This window comes from Babylonia areolata, chromosome 13 (assembly GCF_041734735.1).
Source record: "Babylonia areolata isolate BAREFJ2019XMU chromosome 13, ASM4173473v1, whole genome shotgun sequence".
Lineage (NCBI taxonomy): Eukaryota > Metazoa > Mollusca > Gastropoda > Neogastropoda > Buccinidae > Babylonia > Babylonia areolata.
The window spans coordinates 8,893,292-8,911,462 of NC_134888.1; the positions used below are offsets into that span (position 1 = coordinate 8,893,292).

An 18,171-nucleotide genomic window follows, 5' to 3' on the forward strand; every position below is an offset into this window, starting at 1 on the left:
TGTGTTTGTCAGTGCGCACAAGCAGAATATTGAAAACAAAACAGAACAAAAAACAACTCTCGGTTGATTTTTTTAACAAAACGATAAGGATTTGTGTGGTGACACAGGTCCCTGTGAAAATAATTTACAAGGCTCGACTGACTCAGTCAAAGGCTTTTTCCTCTCGCCGTTTGTCCTGGTGTGTATTTCAGTCGTTTGCATGGCCATTTAACCGCTGTTACCGGTGCTATGTCAGTTCTTCTTCTTCCACCTGACGACCAACATCAGTATGTTGATGAAAACTGTCGTGTTGCGGGAGGTTGCTGTTGGGCGCAGCTGGGCCGCTACCGAGGGATGAACTGATAGGGCGCAGTCCACTGGTGTGTTCGCTTCTCCAGTTGTGCAGGAATATGAGTAGTCCTACTTTCACTCCCCTCATATGCAGCTGCAGCTGGTATGAAACCAATTTGCAAAACCAAAACACAAAAGAACTGCTGTAATTTTTCAGACCCCAAGCATTTTCTTCCAAGGGAGCGAATTTTGTTTTCTTCTTCCTCTCAGCACTCAGCGCGCACTTTTTGTCAACTTCCGGTCCGAAGAAAACGTGGTGCACACGACTTGTTATTTGACGAAGTGAAAGTGGTCAGCGTTGTAATCTGACGCATAGACTCTGTTTATTTTATGATTACAAACACATTGTTTCTAAGTCCGTGAAAATGCTTCAGCTGACTGACGTGTCTTCACCGACAGAAGCTATCCGACTCAAGCAGGCGAACACAAGTGCCGATGTGGATGGACAAGACTTTGGCAATGGAACTCTGTTCATTGCAGAAAGGTTACACACTGTCAATTTATTATGTGTCTGTATCACGTACGACGACATGAAACAATTATGGCATAATAGCACTGTCCTGACATCAGTCACACCAAATAAGCCTTACGTACAACGGGGAAAGACTTCTACCTCCTCCGCCCACCCATGGAGTTTGAAATGAAACGTGGGGAGACAATGTACCATGCATGAAAAAGAAAAAAAAAAGAGATGATCTATTCACTAGTATTATGAAACAGACTTTCAAATAAAGCAGTTTGAATATTTGTTCCAAATTGGAAAAGTGTACTTATTTAAAGCTTGAATTCTTGCTCAACAACTGTACTTCTTAAACACATTTAAAGCAAAGGCGGCAGGCGCTGGGCATCGATCCACGATCGATGTGCAGCGAACAGCTCGACATCGGTTCCGAATAATTAACGGATGTAACGTTGAAATTTCTGTCATTGAAAGTCTATGCAGACCTTTCTTGATTCTTGAGTTTGCTTTCGCTGCTGTCCAGCATAAACTTTTCACTAATGGCTGATAGAATCTGTACAAAAAAGTCCAATCAGGATCAAACTCTTGATCCACAGATTGGTCACGTGACCCTCAACACCTCCACCTGACTCTATATTTGACAAATCCCCCACCAAAATTACCAACAAACTTCCACTATTTTGTTTATTTACTGACGAACCCAAATTATGGAATGTATTGATTATCAATGTCGTTCAATAACATTTTCGTTGGGATCTCCGCTAATCACTGAGTTTCGTATCAGTCGAGGATCGACATCCAGCTACTTAGTAAAGCAAATGCATTACGCATACAGTGTTACTCAGATACAGAATGTTCCAGGGTGTCATACTACAATGTTGAATAAATGGCACTAAGCAGTAGCAGCCTCAGTCCTTTGTCAGTCTCTCACACAGACATCCCATGCACATGTTCTTCTATCAAATAGCCATTCTGGCATTCATATTGACACTTCTGTGCTGCTGTCCCTTAGGCTTCTGTAGCATGAGGGAAAAAATAAGCATAACAAGGAAGAATGTTAAAGTATTGTACTTAACTAAATACTAAATGAAATTGATAGAATAGCAGATTGCGAAGTTACTGACCTCTACATACACAGATTTATTACAGTTAATGATTGTAAGCCAGCACTGTAAGTCACTGCCCTCTGTTCGATACTGTGCTAGTGCCACAGCCGAGTGGTTAAACTCAAAGCCTGGACTTTTAATCTGAGGTGCCCAGTTTTGAATCCTGGTCATAGCACCTGGTGGATTAAGATTGGAGATTTTTCTTATCTCCCAGGTAAACCAATCTGCAGACGTACTCATGTCTCAACCCCCATCGTGTGTGTACACATGCAGATCAAATGTACATGTTAAAGATCCTGAAATTCATGTCAGTGTGTGATGATTTATGGTAAAAGAACATCTGACATGCACAACCCCCCAAAAGGAGTATGGTTGCATGCATGGCATAGTAAAAACTGTCATGTATGTGAAAAGTCCACTTATATATAATGTGGAAGGAGAAAGCGGAAGTGCTGTTTGTCACACCCTATCCTTTCTTTGGTTGAGGAGTAAGCCTCTGAAAGATAGAAAATAACAGTCCTGCTTTTGTCTGAGTTAACAGTATTGCTTCATACCATATATATTTGTTTATATTCATCTTTGCATGATGTTTTCTGCTGATCGACAAATATCAGTTCAGTGATACATACAGATTACAAGGTTCTGCTTATAATCTGTACAGATGTAGCAGAGCGCTCAGCTGGCTACGATGATTGCTTCATACACAAGCTGTTTAGCAGATAACATTTTGCACTTGACCAACTGAGCATAACTGGCGCTCTAATACCGGCGCAAGGCCATTCAAATTTTGAATAAAGCCCATTCTAAACAGATACTCCAAACATTTATTAAACTAAATCTATGTATCATTTACTGCCAGATTATATTTGTTGTGCTTACATAGACACTTGTAGCAGCTAAATTACTATTTTGATTTTATCCTAATCCTTTGTCAGCTGAGTGCAACACAGAGGCTTATGTCATTTTGTCTTTTTGCCACATATAATGCTAAAATCTCAAATTCTATATGTGATCATGTGTTGGAAACTAAAACCACGTTATTATAGTGTTTGGATGAGAACAGATCCGGAACTTACAAGACAGAAGCAGATTTTTATTGTTGACGCTTAACAACACTCACTTCACTTGGGCCGAGTTGAAAGTTGTGTTTCTGATACACACTGTTTTACTAAATATATCTTTTAATGTTTCAGTTCTTTAAATCATTTTATCAAAATTAATAAACAGCCCCATATCACTCAGTTTACCTCATCACACATATATATCACAGTAGTATAGTGACTATTGCTTCAGGACCACTTTTAATTTCTCTTTCTAAGATAATACAGTGATTCTGATTCTGATATCAAGAAAACTAATGATTTTTGTGACAGACACAAGACCTGCTGATTGAAGACTAACAGATGGTTATGAATGAACAGCATGTTTGTGTTTTCAGTTGCGTGACATGGCAGAGGGAGAGTGATGGTCAAGGCCTCAACATACTGTACCCTTGCATCAACTGTCATGCCATCAGTCGTGACCTCCATTTCTTCCCACATGAGTGTCTCCACCTCATGGTTGAACAAGCACAAGGTAATGACTGTATGTATAAATAGAACACATTGTGTTTGAACTGCTTGAAACTTTCGCTGCTGAGTGTGAGTTCTGTAACCCCTAGAGCTTTGCCGGAGGGAGCTTATGCTGCAGGCAAAGCCACCCAAGCTGGACAGGCTGAAGGGTAGAGGCGGGACAAAGCACAATCCACTGGTCCTCCTAGTTGGGGGTTGGGCACAAGGCTACTAACCCAGTTCTGTAAAAAAAAAAAAAATTAAAAAAAAAAAAAAATCTTTGTTGTGGAAACATCATTGGCAGAAATGTTCCTGGGGACAGGGCTAACAACCCTATCTGATAACAAATCTTTTGTCAAGGAAACAGCATTAAAAGAAATGTTCTTCAATGCTGCCCCACATGCCAGAGATAAGCAGTTGTGTTCCATGGGCACAAAATGTTTTCATGGCAAATTTTGCTTTGGAAATGATGGTTATTCATTTATGTATAAGAGTTAAAGTCACTGTGGTCAAATCATGGTTTCTATAAGTATTGATTTGTAATGTCATTGTGTTGTAACAGATATATTTTATGTATTAACAACAAAAAAGAAAATTTCTGTTGAAAGGTATGTCAAAGATGGCTGAGCATTTAATCAGCTGAGGTTATGATTCAGATTCCAGAGCTGAGTTGCCCTTATATCAATGAAAACTGTGTTCTGAAAATCTTGTTCATGATTTATTCAATACCAAAAAAATCAATACATCTTAAATTAATCCGAATGGAAATCATTTATGCCTCGAAAGGCTTGTCACTCGCAGCGTGCAGTCTCTCAGTCCACATGTGAATCCAGCATACACGTAAACAGGTTGAACTAATTGATCAAAAAGTAAAATATTCAGCTGAATACAAATATGAAAACAATGGAACACAGCGACTTGATTAATTACTCAGTGAAAGAGATATGTGTTCTAAAATATATGTAACCCGTGATATATAGTGTACTGAAAAACAGTCTTTCAGAAAAAGCACCAGTGAGTGTGACAGTGGTGACTTGATGCTGTGTGTGATGCCAGGGGAGGAAGGGCAGGGAGATGAATGCAGAGAAGAGGAAGGTGGTTCGACAGTGCTCAATGTTCGCTTCATACCCCTCGACAAAAACATGTGTAAGTTCACTGATCATGTTCGCTTCATACCCCTCGACAAAAACATGTGTAAGTTCACTGATCATGTTCGCTTCATACCCCTCGACAAAAACATGTGTAAGTTCACTGATCATGTTCGCTTCATACCCCTCGACAAAAACATGTGTAAGTTCACTGATCATGTTCGCTTCATACCCCTCGACAAAAACATGTGTCAGTTCACTGATCATCTTCGCTTCATACCCCTCGACAAAAACATGTGTAAGTTCACTGATCATGTTCACTTCATACCCCTCAACGGCAGGCGTAATAGTCATGTGGTTAAAGCGTTGGACTTTCAGTCTGAGGGTCCCGGGTTCGAATCTCGGTGACGGTGCCTGGTGGGTAAACAGGTGGAGATTTTTCCGATCTCAGCATACATGCAGACTTGCTAGTGCCTGAACCCTTTTCGTGTGTATACGCAAGCAGATCAAATACACACGTAAAAGATTCTGAAATCCATGTCAGCATTCGGTGGGTTGCTTGAAAGAGATTTTGAGATGAATTGTTGGAGTTTGAGATGTGCAAGAGTTAACTGATGGTCTGCAGAGTGATCAAAATATCTTTAAGACGATTACTATTCATTGGAGTGAAATATTTGAAAGAATAAGTTAAGTTTGAGATGTGCAAGAGTTAACTGATGGTCTGCAGAGTGATCAAAATATCTTTAAGACGATTACTATTCATTGGAGTGAAATATTTGAAAGAATAAGTTAAGTGCATGCAACTGCACGTGAGAAAATAAGAACATACCCAGCATGCACACCCCTGAAAGCGGAGTATGGCTGCCTACATGGTCAGGTGGGGTTAAAAACGGTCATATAGGTAAAAAACCACTTGTGTACATACAAGTGAACGTGGGAGATGCAGCCCATGAACACAGAAGAAGAAGAAGAAGATACCCCTCAATAAAAATATGTGAAAGTTCACTCATTTTGTTAATCATATACCCCTTGACAAAGGCTTATGTATGTCCACCAAAAATGTTTAGTTCTTTCCCATCAACAGAGACACATGTAAGTTCACTGATCATGTTTGGTTCTTACCCCTCAACAAAAATATGTGTAAGTTAACTGATCATGTTAATCTTATACCCCATGAAAAAGGTTTGTGTAAATCCACTGATAATGTTTGAATTCTTTCCCATCGACAGAGATACATGTAATTTCACTGATCATGTTCAGTTCATGCCCCTAGACACAGACACATGTAAGTTCACTGATCATGTTTGGTCTATACCCCTCCACACAGACATGTAAGTTCAGTGATATTTTACTTCGGGTGTGTGGAATTTTAACTGTTCTGAAAAGTGAAAGAGTTGCATATTCTAAAATAACATGCACGCACACATACACACATATATATGTATGGATAGTGAAGGAAATCATTTTTTTATGCTATGAAGACTCAACAAAGTGAGTGCAAATCCTTTGCTGTTCTTGACTGTTCTTCTTTCTACTGTGTTCTATTTCATTCCGCTCCCTGTGTCTTGGTGCAGGGTGTATGGTTAAGCTGCTGCCATTTGATATGAAGGAGAGTTGAGAGTACAGAGTGTGTTGCAGTGCAGCCCATGTACACAGCCATGTCCCAGTGCCAGGCGCTGCACCCTGACCCTGTGCTGGAAGCCGGGGAGGAAGGGGAGTTCAATGACTTGGAGGAGGAGGACGAGGAGGAAGAATGTGAGAACGATGGTCTGGATTATTACCACTGTTTGTTGAGTTAACAGTTGTTTTAAGAAGCAGTTCCATTATTATAACCAAGGTTGACTTCTTTTCTTTTCTTTTTTTTTGTATGTATAGTTTTTCCCTCTTTTAAAAAAACATACCTATTCACATAATGTATGCCACATAGGCTCAACACTTGGCTTATATCATAGATTGATGCAAGTTTACAGTTGGGCCAACAGCAAAGTAAGAGCTGTTTGATCAGTGATTTCTCTGTAATAGGAATTCATTTACAGCTTGGTCTTTTGTGAAGGACTGTGACTGGCAAACTAGGAGGCAAGATTACACTGGCTGCTTGTGCTGCAGTTTTGAGGGCAAGTTAGTCTTTTGGGGCCATCCCAGCGCCGACTGTCCCTAAGAGAGGTGATGTACCTTGGGCAAGATGCTTTCCGCTATAATCAGTTTCCAGCCCAGACATTCAGGACAGCAGTTGCCGCCTGTGTTGTTCTGATGGTCATTGTCAAACATGTCTGTCATACAGGCCATCAGAGTCACACCATGAAACAATTTTGAGGAATATTCATTGGATAACTCTGTTTTCAACTGCTCACAAAAATTTTCGAAGGCTTTTTTTGAAGAAGATGGGAATGAAGTCGCACAGTCATGACAGAACTGGAACCAAAAGGTGTAATTTCAGTCTGTGTTGATGTGAATCACAAAAGAAGGTGAAGTCAAGACTGTCACAGTGCGCACTGAAAACAGTGAGCATTTGCTCGCAGTGAAAATTTCCCTCTTTCAGGGAAGTTCTTTTTGTCTAGGGAGTCAAGCCTGTAAGTGGCCACTGACTAGGTGTATTAGTGGTCATGTATCCTATACCTTGGCCCCTTCAAAAGGGGCTTTATTTGACAGATGATGGTCCCTGTCATTGTGGCAGAATTGTTAGGTGCTAGATTTGTGATCCAGTGTTCACGAGTTTTTCTAAAGCTTTTTAATAATTTTTTTCGATACTTGCTTAGTCGTGCTTGATAATTTGTGCATGAAAGTTTTTTCATATGGATCTTCCTTTTTTAAAACACAGAAATTACACTCAAACGTTTGTTTTTGTTTTTTTTTAAATTTTTTATACTTTTTTGTTGTGCTTGTTAATTTGTGCATGGCTTATTTTTCATACAGTTCTTCCTTTGTTAAATTGCAGAATAGAAATCAGAATCAAACGGAAACCATGAAAATTAAAGGCTGCATTGTTGTTTTTTCCCCCAGTTTATTACGACGGGGAGGAGGGAGCTGCTCACCTGACACCTGCTGGCCGTGCTCGCCTGGCTCGCTTTGAAGCCATGCTGCAGACTGGTGACGCAGGTGACGCCCACACAGGTACACATATCATACCTTGTTGCCAGGGACACAGGCAGTGTGTGGGATTTGAGAAGGAAAATTTACAGGACAGAGAATAAACAAGTTGTATCACTTGACATCGATCGCAGTTTGCAATTAATCAAGGAACTGGATACTTTCCCTTTATTTGTTTACAAGCTGTGGTTGGGACCAAGTCGTAGGCAACCTGCCAAAGTTATTAGATAGTAACACATTCTCTAAATAATCACATAAACACATAATCATTTTTAGATTTTTTAGCAGTTTGCACCGTTTTTCTGCGAGCCCATTTGATTGAAGATGTTCGGGGCTTGAAGTTAATTGGCAGAAATCCCAGGTTGATTAGCAAACTCTGAAGATGCAAACTGTGGTCTGTTGTTGCTGATGAGGGTTTCTGGTATGCCATGGTGTATGAAATGTGCTGACACAAGTTACTTGTAAATAACAGTGATTTAGAAAGGAAAGGAAAAAAAAGAAAGTACATGACAATGTGTGGGATTGGAGAAGGAAAATCTGTTAGATACATTAATCCATTCAGATGAAAATGACATGATACAAGAAGGAAAAAAAAAAAACAAGAAAAAAAACAACAACAGCATACAGGCAGCATATGAGGTTGTGTTGGCGAAGAAAAAATTATAGGGGAATAATCCATCCAGTCGTGTGAAAATGACAGCAAGTAAAAATAAAATAAAATAAAATAAAAGGGGGGTGTGGGGGGGGGGGGGGGGGGGAAGAAAGAAAGAAAGTTTACAGCAGTGTGTGGGATTGGAGAAGGAATAACTATGGGAGAGAGGATAATCCGGTCAGATGAAACTGACAGTGATTTCCGAAGGAAAAAAAAAAGAGAGTTTGTGTCAGGGATGCAAAGGGGAGGTAACCTACTTCAGGAGGTTATCGGCCGTAGCTACTTCAATTTTCTCTGTATAGGCGGGTAGTAGTTTGCACAGGACAGGAATCAGACCCCTGCCAGAGTCTGCACTAGTGGGTCACGGTAAGTATGTTATGTAAACGTAATATTTGGAAGAAAATTTCCTTTCATGTGGGCGTGTGTTTCTAGAAGGAAAAACTCTAGGAGAAAGAATGATTCACTCCTGAGAAGAAACAAAAAGTACACTGCACCAAGTGTGACAGGAGAAGGTGTTGTGCCTTATGAAAGAGGGAATGATTCCGTTATATGAAAATGACAGTGATTTAAGATGGGGGTAAAAAACCGAATAGAATAATCATCGAGTCATGTGTTGAAAACAATGGCATTATTTTCACTTGTTTCAAACTTTTAGGTGTTAAGAAGACTGCTCCTTTTTAAATATATTGTGCTGAGAACAAACCCAACAGTGAATTAACTTTTGACAAAACTTCAAGTTTCTGACTATACTGACTATATGCATTTATCACTAACTGTAAAAGCAGACTGAAATTCAAAATTTCGAAATTATTCCATATAAATAAATGCAAGAATTTTTTACTTCTATTGTTTTTACTATTTTTAAAGGTACACATGCAAGCTGTGCTGATGATTATGTATAACGATCAGAGATGGCTCTGTCTCGTCTTAACATCCATTGGAACTTGAAGGGGAAGATGACAGTGACGAATCTGACAGCAACATTCGACACTTTCTTCAGTCGGTCTATCGATTGGATGGACATCATTTCTGAGCAAGTGACCATGACTGACAGTGAAGGCACGGTACTGTCACGTAAGAGGAGGAGGAGAGATAGAGCAGTGTTGAAAGACGATAGGCTGAAGGCCAGACAGAGGCTGGGGTAAGGGGGTGTGACTCTGACCTGTCAGTGAACTGTCTTTTCACAGTGATCAGTTGCGTGGAATGGTAACAGCCAATAATCCACTATTTTCTTGAAACCCAGGGTTGACAGATGATAGACGGGAATCGGGTGTTGTCTACTTTTCACACTTTTTGTCACCGATAAGTTGACCGATTTCTTTATAGAGGAGACGAAAACGGCTGCACAGCAGACACTTGGTGAGATCAGTTACAACCAGAAGGAAGGGAATATCAAAGTACTCCCTCCTCTAAAGAGGGATGCTCTTTGGTGTAAGAAAAGCTTCAAGTTCCCTTTCTTTACTCACAAGCTGTTTAATTTTCTTTTCCAGGTATACTCAGACACTAAGCATGCTTTTTCCAGCTCTATTTTGTGTGCTTTCTTTCTGGGTGTCATTCTGTTGAGGTGGAAATATACTTTTCCAGTGCATGAAAATTATCATCTTCACTTTGAAATGCCAGAATAGTTATCTAGATTAATTCTTTCTATACTACGGTACACTGTACCTTACCTCATGCGCACAGCACTTTGCTACTGAGGTGCTGCAAGTTCAAAAATTTGTAGTTCATAGGTTTGTGCGAAACAAACGGCACAGATCTGTTCTACAGTCACCCAAAAATGCACCTGTACTTTTATTTTTTTGTGGCTGAAAATGCCTTGTAGTACAATAGATGCGAGCATGTAGTCACCCTTCTCACTCGCTCGCTGGATAAGATGGCGTCTCCGTCAACTTCAGCAAGTACCGTGGCTCAAAGTCAAATGCAAACTGATTCTGTAGTGGATATCCACTGTGCATACGCTTTTGCCTATTTAATTGCTACAAGTAGGAAGTGTCTATGGTTACAAAAGACCACATTTGTAAAATTTCTGTTATATGAGAAAAACTCACCCCCTTTATGTCAGTTGTGAAAAAAACGGATTTTTTTAAAAAATATGATAAATCAGAGCACTTTTTTCTTTTTTTTTCACACAAAATTCTCTGGCACTGTACGGGTTAAATTCCTTGCATTATTATTACTCTTATTTTCGTTATTTTATTATCTTCCACATAAAAAATACAATTGTACATATGTGTGCATGACTGATGTGTTACTGACCGACAGGAAATGAATGATGAGTGCCGAAAGGCAGCTGTCATTTGGCTCTACCCAGGTAGGCAGCCTGTTCTGGCAACGGCTTGTATTGGAAAGGGCTTTGAGCTTTAGGATAGGATAGTGTCTGTATTTATCAGGCATTCAAAAGGAATGTACAGTTATGATGTGAGGTGTGTGTGTCTGTGTGCAGGTGGGGTGAATGGTGAAGGGGTGGAGGACCAGTTCGAAGATGCCGACATGGAATGATGCTCCATGAGTTTGTGTATGGTTATATGTGAGACAGAAGCTGTGTGTGTGTGTGTGTGTGTGTGTGTGTTGGAACTTGCTTGAAAGAGGTTTTGAGATGAATTGTTGGAGTTTGAGATGTGCAAGAGTTAACTGATGGTCTGCAGAGTGATCAAAATATCTTTAAGACGATTACTATTCATTGGAGTGAAATATTTGAAAGAATAAGTTAAGTGCATGCAACTGCACGTGAGAAAATATTTGATACAGTAAGTAAAGTGCATGCAACAGTACATGTACTATTTCCATGATCAAAATCTTCCATCTTGGAAATAAAAAATGCACATGATATTGTGTAATGATGAAAAATGTTTCACTGTGTATGTTTATTTGAGAAATACAACATTAGCTGAGTTTTTAATTTTCAAGATGTTCCTCCTTTCCTAAGCATTGTTACTGTTGGCCCAGGCTTGTAAGTCAAACAAGCCTTCAGTTTCAAAATATAATTGTACAAAAGGTCTTAATGGAATAATCCTTTTGTTTCTAAATGTATTGGAAGCTGGTTTGCGTTTGATGAAAAAAATGATGAGTTCATTGCTGTAGAAAATGCTGCAACAGACCTTGCAGATGTTTTTTTCTTGTCCTTAGCCAAGCTAGGTTCATACTAATCTTTTTATTTTTTTTATTCTAAGAAAAAAATTAAATGTGCCAGTTTATGGATCGATCCATTCACATATGTTCAGAAAAACGCAACAGTGACATTTGGTGATCAGTTACATTTTGTCAGGGTGTGGATTTGTATTTTGCAAATGTGAAAGCGTGCACCCTTCTTCCATATCTGATCAAGGCCCATTTCACAGGTTTGGACAATACTTTTTTCTTTTCATTTTTGAAGTTGATGTTGTCACCATTAAAAGAAAGATTTTACTTTTGCAAAAAATGAATAAATCAATGAATAAATAAAATTTATAAGATCACATTAGCAACAACATTTTTCAAAAAGTTCAGTCATAATTACACAAGCACACATGGCCATAATTGATGTAGCTATATCTGCTTTTTGGATAATTATGATAACTTAGTGGTTGTGCATAAAATGATTTTGCCTAGTCATTCAGTGTTATTTCTGTACTTGAACTTGACTCTTGACATGCTTATTGATGTCTTTACATTATCGCAAATCCCAAGTTTTGTTTGTCTTTTTCTTGAATAATACCGATCATTTTGCCCTTTTCATTTTTCTCAGTGAGACTTAATTACAGTTTGTGCAAATTATATATAAAAACTGAGCATGAAAAATGGTCATATCCTTTCTTACATGGGTATGCAGTCAGTTTACAAGCTGAGTTGCTATAAAAAGTCTTGTTTGATCAGTGCTGGAAAATGAATGTGCAGAGCAGACAGCACAGGTAATTTTAATGTGATTTAACCCTTTGAGCCCGGAGTTCCCGAGCAACTTTAGCCCTTCTGCCTAAGCTCCTGAGCCAAAATTTGCAAATATTTGGTATTTAATGTGTCATGGCAGATATAAAAAGAGTACCCTGACCACCGCTTTACCGGTGGTAGAGAAAAATGACATAGTGCCTAGCCACCGGTTGAGCAGTGCGTAAACACTTGTGTCATGTTTTGCTATTGGTTGACTTATATTGAAATCAATCTTTTTTATCAAAAAACACACCACAAAACACAGTGAAAAGGTGCGGCCATGTCAGTACTACATTCGCTGACGTCAGAATATTACAGTTTTTCTGATTGGCTCTTCAATATAAGTCAACCAATAGCAAAACACAACGCAAGTGTTTACATACCGCTCAACCGGTGGCTAGGCATTATGTCATTTTTTTCTACCACCGGTAAAGCGGTGGTCAGGGCTCAAAGGGTTAATGGTCACTACACACTGGATGGAAATAAACGTGTACATTTGTTTTGTTTTTAGAAAACTGAGTGTACTCTATGTAGTGCTTTGTTGGAAGTACTCCCATTCTCTTTCACATGTGACTAATACTTCTATGTACTACAGATACTACAGCTACTGTTCAACTGCTGACTGATACTCGACACACAGAAGATGAAAAAAACAAAACAAAACAGAACAAAGACTGAAACTGTCAGTTTGTTTATTCAAGGCATCATCAGGTTGCATGAATGTACATCATACAAATTAAATAGCTACTGCTCCTCATGCTCCTATTCACAAACAGGAAAGGGCACTGAATAAATACATCTCCACGGGTGCTACGACAACAAAGTACTTTGGCCTCCTCCATATATATTTCAACTCCCAAGGTGTGTAACACCTGTATTTATGGGTATTATCTGTTATAAAAACCATATACCTATAGTTTTGTTTCTTAGCTTTCAGGTTTGCTTTCTTTATTATAAAAAAAACAACAAAAAAAAACAACAAAAATGTGCATTAAGTAGAAAGCCCCCCTTCCAATTCTTGTTTCTTACAACTACATTGAGGTTGTTAATCTCTCTCCCTGTTTTTCCTTTCTTTCCTGGATATTTCTAAAGAAAGTGCATCACATCTTTCACCCCTTTCTGGGGAAAAAAGGGTATGTGAGATACTTTTTAAAAAGACGAAAGAAATGATTAACAAACAATACAGAGTGGTAACTCTCTCCACACACAAGGTGCACGACTTCAAGTTTATGCTGCTTATGCTACTGATTCAGTTAGTCCACAAGTAAATGAAAGGCACATTAGAACAAACCCAGATGCTTCCTTAAAGGAAGCGCCACGCTTGTCCTTATCGTTTATACCTTGTGTATGGAGAGAGTTACCACTCTTTATTCTTTGTCATTTGTTTACTCTCTAGCCTCATTATCCTTTCATGTTGGAACAAAACAAATGACTTTATAAAAGGTCTTTTAATTACACATACTTAACTGTGACCCACTAGTGCAGACTCCGGCAGGGGTCTGACATTCCTGTCCTGTGCAAACTACTATTGCACAACAGGCCATCGCAGCACACAGACATTAGAACAGGTGAACCCTCCACTTTGTCACGCTGTTCTGCACTAGTGGATCATGGTTAAGTTTGTGTAATTAAAAGGAAATTTTCTTCCTAAAATTACGTTTAAATAACATACCATGACCCAAATTTAAGACCCTCCTGTCCTCCCCGCTTCCTGTTCTCCCTGCTCGCTGCACTGGTTACGGCATACTGCCGTCAAAAGAGGGCGCTATTCAGGGGGGCAAAGGGGAGGTTATCGGCTGTAGCTACTTTCATTTTCTCCACATAGGTGGATAGTAGTTTGTACAGGACAGAAATGTCAGACCCTTGCCGGAGTCTGCACTAGTGGGTCACGGTAAGTATGTTACACGTAAGTTTAGGAAGAAAATTTCCTTTTTGCACAAAGGGAAAGATTACAAACGCTGACATGGTTACATTGATTCACTGCAATCTCCAACACACAACCACAAAGCTTCCAGTATACAGAGACCTTGTACGCTCACCTCTCTGCAGATACACATTTCTTTGCAATAGCACCAGTGAAATAAATTAACTATATACAGGTTTGAATATTGCACACACATTCTTGGAAACTTGACACAACCCAACATCTCTCTTTGTTCAATGAATAAATTAGGATCCTTTCCAACTGTCACTTTCAATCCCTCTGCACCACTACTTCTAGCTAACAACTACAACATTTAGTCAACTGGAAACTGATGTTTATAAGGGGGGGGGGGGAAGTTGAAATCGTCTAAGACACTTGCAGAAGACAGGTAAGAAAAATTTACTCGCTTCATTTACTGTCAAATATCATTCAAGCATGTAAACGAATATCAAGGACTTCATTTCAGCAGATGATCAATATTGAAACAAGTATTATTATTGGAGAGAAATCTTACTGACCAGATGAGGAAGAAGAAGAAAAAAAGCAGTGGGTGTAAAAGGGCTTGGCTGGTCAAATACTGGAGAGAAAACAATTGTATCAATAGCTACTGTCTGTCCACATTTCTGAACACACACGCATAAAACCCTCACAAACTTTTCAGCTTTGTCATACCAATAACAAATTTCACCAGAGTGAAAACAATAAGCCGTTTTATGACTTTGAGCCACAAAGTTATTTGGCACAGAACTCATTCTTCCCATTCCCCTCGTTTCCTCACTGCCCCATCTGACAGTTTCACTTTCTCAAGGTGGTGTCACTGCGTTTGGAGACAAATCTGTATGCGCTACACCACACCTGCTAGGCATTTGCCTGACCAGCAGCATAACCTAACCTACTAGCCAGGCTGTGAGTGCACAATTACATACTTCTGTATCTATCAGAGTGGATTTCTTTTACAGAATTCTGCCAGTTTGGTTCGCCATGGGTTCTTCATCAGTGCTCCATGTTCATGCTGTACATGGGACCTCCCGTTTTATCATTTCATCCAAATGACTACACGCTCAGTTTGATTTTCCAGTCAACCTTGGGAGAAGGGGCATGACCAGAGATTCAACCCTAACCCTCACGCATTCTGTATTGGCAGACAGTCTCTTGACCATTCTGCCACCTTCCTCCATGCACCGCAGTACTGTGTCTCAAACTAGCAATCCACTGCTGCTTTTTCTCCTCGTTTGTCAGATGGAATCTGGTTTCATCAACATCATCTTACAGCAGTGTGGTGCGCTGGTCAGGCACGCTTCAGAGATCAGCGGTTGTAAACACAACACGGTGCAGCCAGGCATCACTGACAGACAGTCACAGTTGTCTGCCATGCCTCTTTCCAGCTGTGATCCTCAACAAAGATTTTTATGAAGTGATGAACGATTTCAGGTTGAATATAAACATCTAAATGCTCTTTAGAATTCCTGCATTTATTGTGTCTTTGATCATGCCTTTACACTGCATCAAAATAGTAAACGTTCTTTCATTTCCAATTAGAAAACATAAAAAATACTTATAAAACAATGCGCTCTTGCATAGCAATTTTTTTTTTAAATGAAGAAAAAAGCGTAAAGTGGCTTTTCATGCAATGACTTTGAAAGCTTCCCCTCCAGTGTCCGGAGAAGAGTAAAAGCTAACTGCTGTTAAAGCCACACATTCCACAGGTCAATAACAGAACCAGGACACTACTAATGGACTGGATTGTAAGCAGTTTTCATTATTAACAAGTTCAGACAGCAGTTTACCAAATGTAAAGTCCTTAAATTCAACAACCAGCCTATCAAAATCCCCTCATGCAAAGGCTGCTTTTCCATTTTAATGCTGAAATATATATCCAAGGTGAGTTGCTTCGAAAATCAACTGTTTAATCCAGTTAATTCAATTACAATGCATTGGAAAAGCAAAAAGAAAAAAAAAGAAGACTAATTATGGTCAAGTCTAAGCCAAACAATCTGATAACCATGTACACCTGATGAATCATCTTTGGGGTGGTGATGAGGGGCTTACAAAATGAAGGACGCCCACGAGTGACCAAGGTGAGCAGCACTACTGTCATTAGTCCACCCTTGTGGCCAGAAAAGTGAGAAGCAGGAAAGTTCTATCTTTTTCATGGGATATGTTCATGAAGTAATTGACATCAACAATGCTGGACCTGGTTCAGAACAGACGCCCTCCACGTTTCATTTTGGAGTGCCAATCTCTTCCGCTAAACAGGTGGAACTGACCAAAGTGAAAACATGTTTCATTTTGGAGTGCCAATCTCTTCCGCTAAACAGGTGGAACTGACCAAAGTGAAAAAATGTTTCATTTTGGAGTGCCAATCTCTTCCGCTAAACAGGTGGAACTGACCAAAGTGAAAACATGTTTCATTTTGGAGTGCCAATCTCTTCCGCTGAACAGGTGGAACTGACCAAAGTGAAAACATGTTTCATTTTGGAGTGCCAATCTCTTCCGCTAAACAGGTGGAACTGACCAAAGTGAAAACATGTTTCATTTTGGAGTGCCAATCTCTTCCGCTAAACAGGTGGAACTGACCAAAGTGAAAACATGTTTCATTTTGGAGTGCGAATCTCTTCCACTAAACAGGTGGAATTGACCAAAGTGAAAACAAAGAAACATTGCCTTTCAAAATGGCTGATCAATAAAAAAAGGCTTTCAAAAAGAGTAAGGCTGATTAATAAACAGGGCTTTCAAAAAGAGTGTCCCTTGTGTGAATGCACACCAGCTGCTAAAATTACAATAGGAATTCAGGATTTTTTCCACAAATATTCTGGGGAAAAAAAATTTGTTCTTAGTGTTCCCATAAGAAATGCGACCGAGTTCCCTTTTGAGCAGTGCTGCTGAGAGACAATGCTGTGTGTGGATAATTCCCCTTGTAGCAAACCCCGCCTGACGGAGAGCGAAGAACTGCCACACAGGAAGACTGGCGTTGCAGTGACGGCTGGACAGCAACACTGCACCATGGCACGAGGAGTCGGCAGACATAGCAAGCACCCAGTCAACTTCTTCGCAACTTGTTGCACATTCATGAGGAGATGTGTTTGTCGTGAACATTGTGACCCGTTGCGCCGTCCTCCCTCCTGATTCACTCACACTTGCCACAGTCGAGTTTCGTCCTCCGAATCACTTTTGCTCTGTAATATAAGTCATCTGAACATCAGCGTATGAAGAGAAATGACTGAACAAAAGCACATGAGCCCCAAGATGTGCGTGTCAATGTTCATGCATCTCCAGACAACAATATTTTGATATCCTTCATGATTAACATGCACAGACTTCCAGCACTTACTCAGAACAAACCTGTCTTGCTGTTAAACATTATCACATTGGTTTGTCATCAATAACTATCTGGAAAGAAATTTTATATACATGTGTCGATAATAATTGCCTAGAAATTTAGTCACAATTACAATTATATAACAGCACCCTAAAAATTCAGAAAAATGACACCCCAAACTGGAAAACATCAAGACGAATGGAACAGCAAGGAAGGAGACAACAGAGAAAAGAAGATTTAAAGACAAATAAGACACACTATCCAGAAGATGGAAAATAACTGAGGACTGGCCACCCCCCTCCCCCTCCACAGGGCCTTCCTGGCTTTCCCTCCCACACTGTTTACTTCATGACAGTCATGTGGAGAGCTGGCCTGCTGGTAATGCATTCACCTCGGAAGCATGACAATCTAGTCCCACAGGATCGAATCCCACAATCACCAGTGGACACTGATTGGTGGTTGGGATGCTAGTCATTCAGATTACAAAGTAAACCAAAGTCCTGTGTGTAGGACACACTTAATGCATGTAAATGAACCCAAGTCCAAAAGAAAGAAGCATCATCACTAAAGTTGGGCAATCACTGTCGTCTTCAAGATCAATTAACATGGGTATTCCGCAAGGATCTATAATTTCCCCACTTCTGTTCAACATAATGTTATATGATTTGCCAAAATATTTGTCTAAATCTATAAATCTCGCCCAATACGCTGATGATATAGCAGTTTGGATGAACGTAACTTTGCGAAAGAAA

At 39.7% G+C, this 18,171-nt stretch overlaps 2 protein-coding genes across 3 annotated transcripts in view; one reads left to right on the forward strand and one right to left on the reverse strand.

Moving 5' to 3' along the window:
* Positions 1 to 12,331, forward strand: part of LOC143289040 (methylosome subunit pICln-like) — a 12,384-nt gene extending 53 nt beyond the window's left edge. The window contains exons 1-7 of the mRNA XM_076597828.1: positions 1 to 178; positions 488 to 814; positions 3,335 to 3,471; positions 4,503 to 4,592; positions 6,173 to 6,289; positions 7,535 to 7,645; positions 10,717 to 12,331. The exon at positions 1 to 178 is cut by the window's left edge and continues 53 nt beyond it. Coding sequence (XP_076453943.1) covers positions 696 to 814; positions 3,335 to 3,471; positions 4,503 to 4,592; positions 6,173 to 6,289; positions 7,535 to 7,645; positions 10,717 to 10,772 — 630 coding nt within the window. The 5' untranslated portion in view covers positions 1 to 178; positions 488 to 695 and the 3' untranslated portion in view covers positions 10,773 to 12,331. The remainder of the gene's footprint in view (positions 179 to 487; positions 815 to 3,334; positions 3,472 to 4,502; positions 4,593 to 6,172; positions 6,290 to 7,534; positions 7,646 to 10,716) is intronic.
* A 520-nt stretch (positions 12,332 to 12,851) lies between these two features.
* The window catches only part of LOC143289041 (uncharacterized), a 45,317-nt gene continuing 39,997 nt past the window's right edge, over positions 12,852 to 18,171 (reverse strand). For both annotated transcript variants that reach the window (XM_076597830.1, XM_076597829.1), the window contains one exon: positions 12,852 to 17,276. In XM_076597830.1, coding sequence (XP_076453945.1) covers positions 17,232 to 17,276 — 45 coding nt within the window. In that variant the 3' untranslated portion in view covers positions 12,852 to 17,231. The remainder of the gene's footprint in view (positions 17,277 to 18,171) is intronic.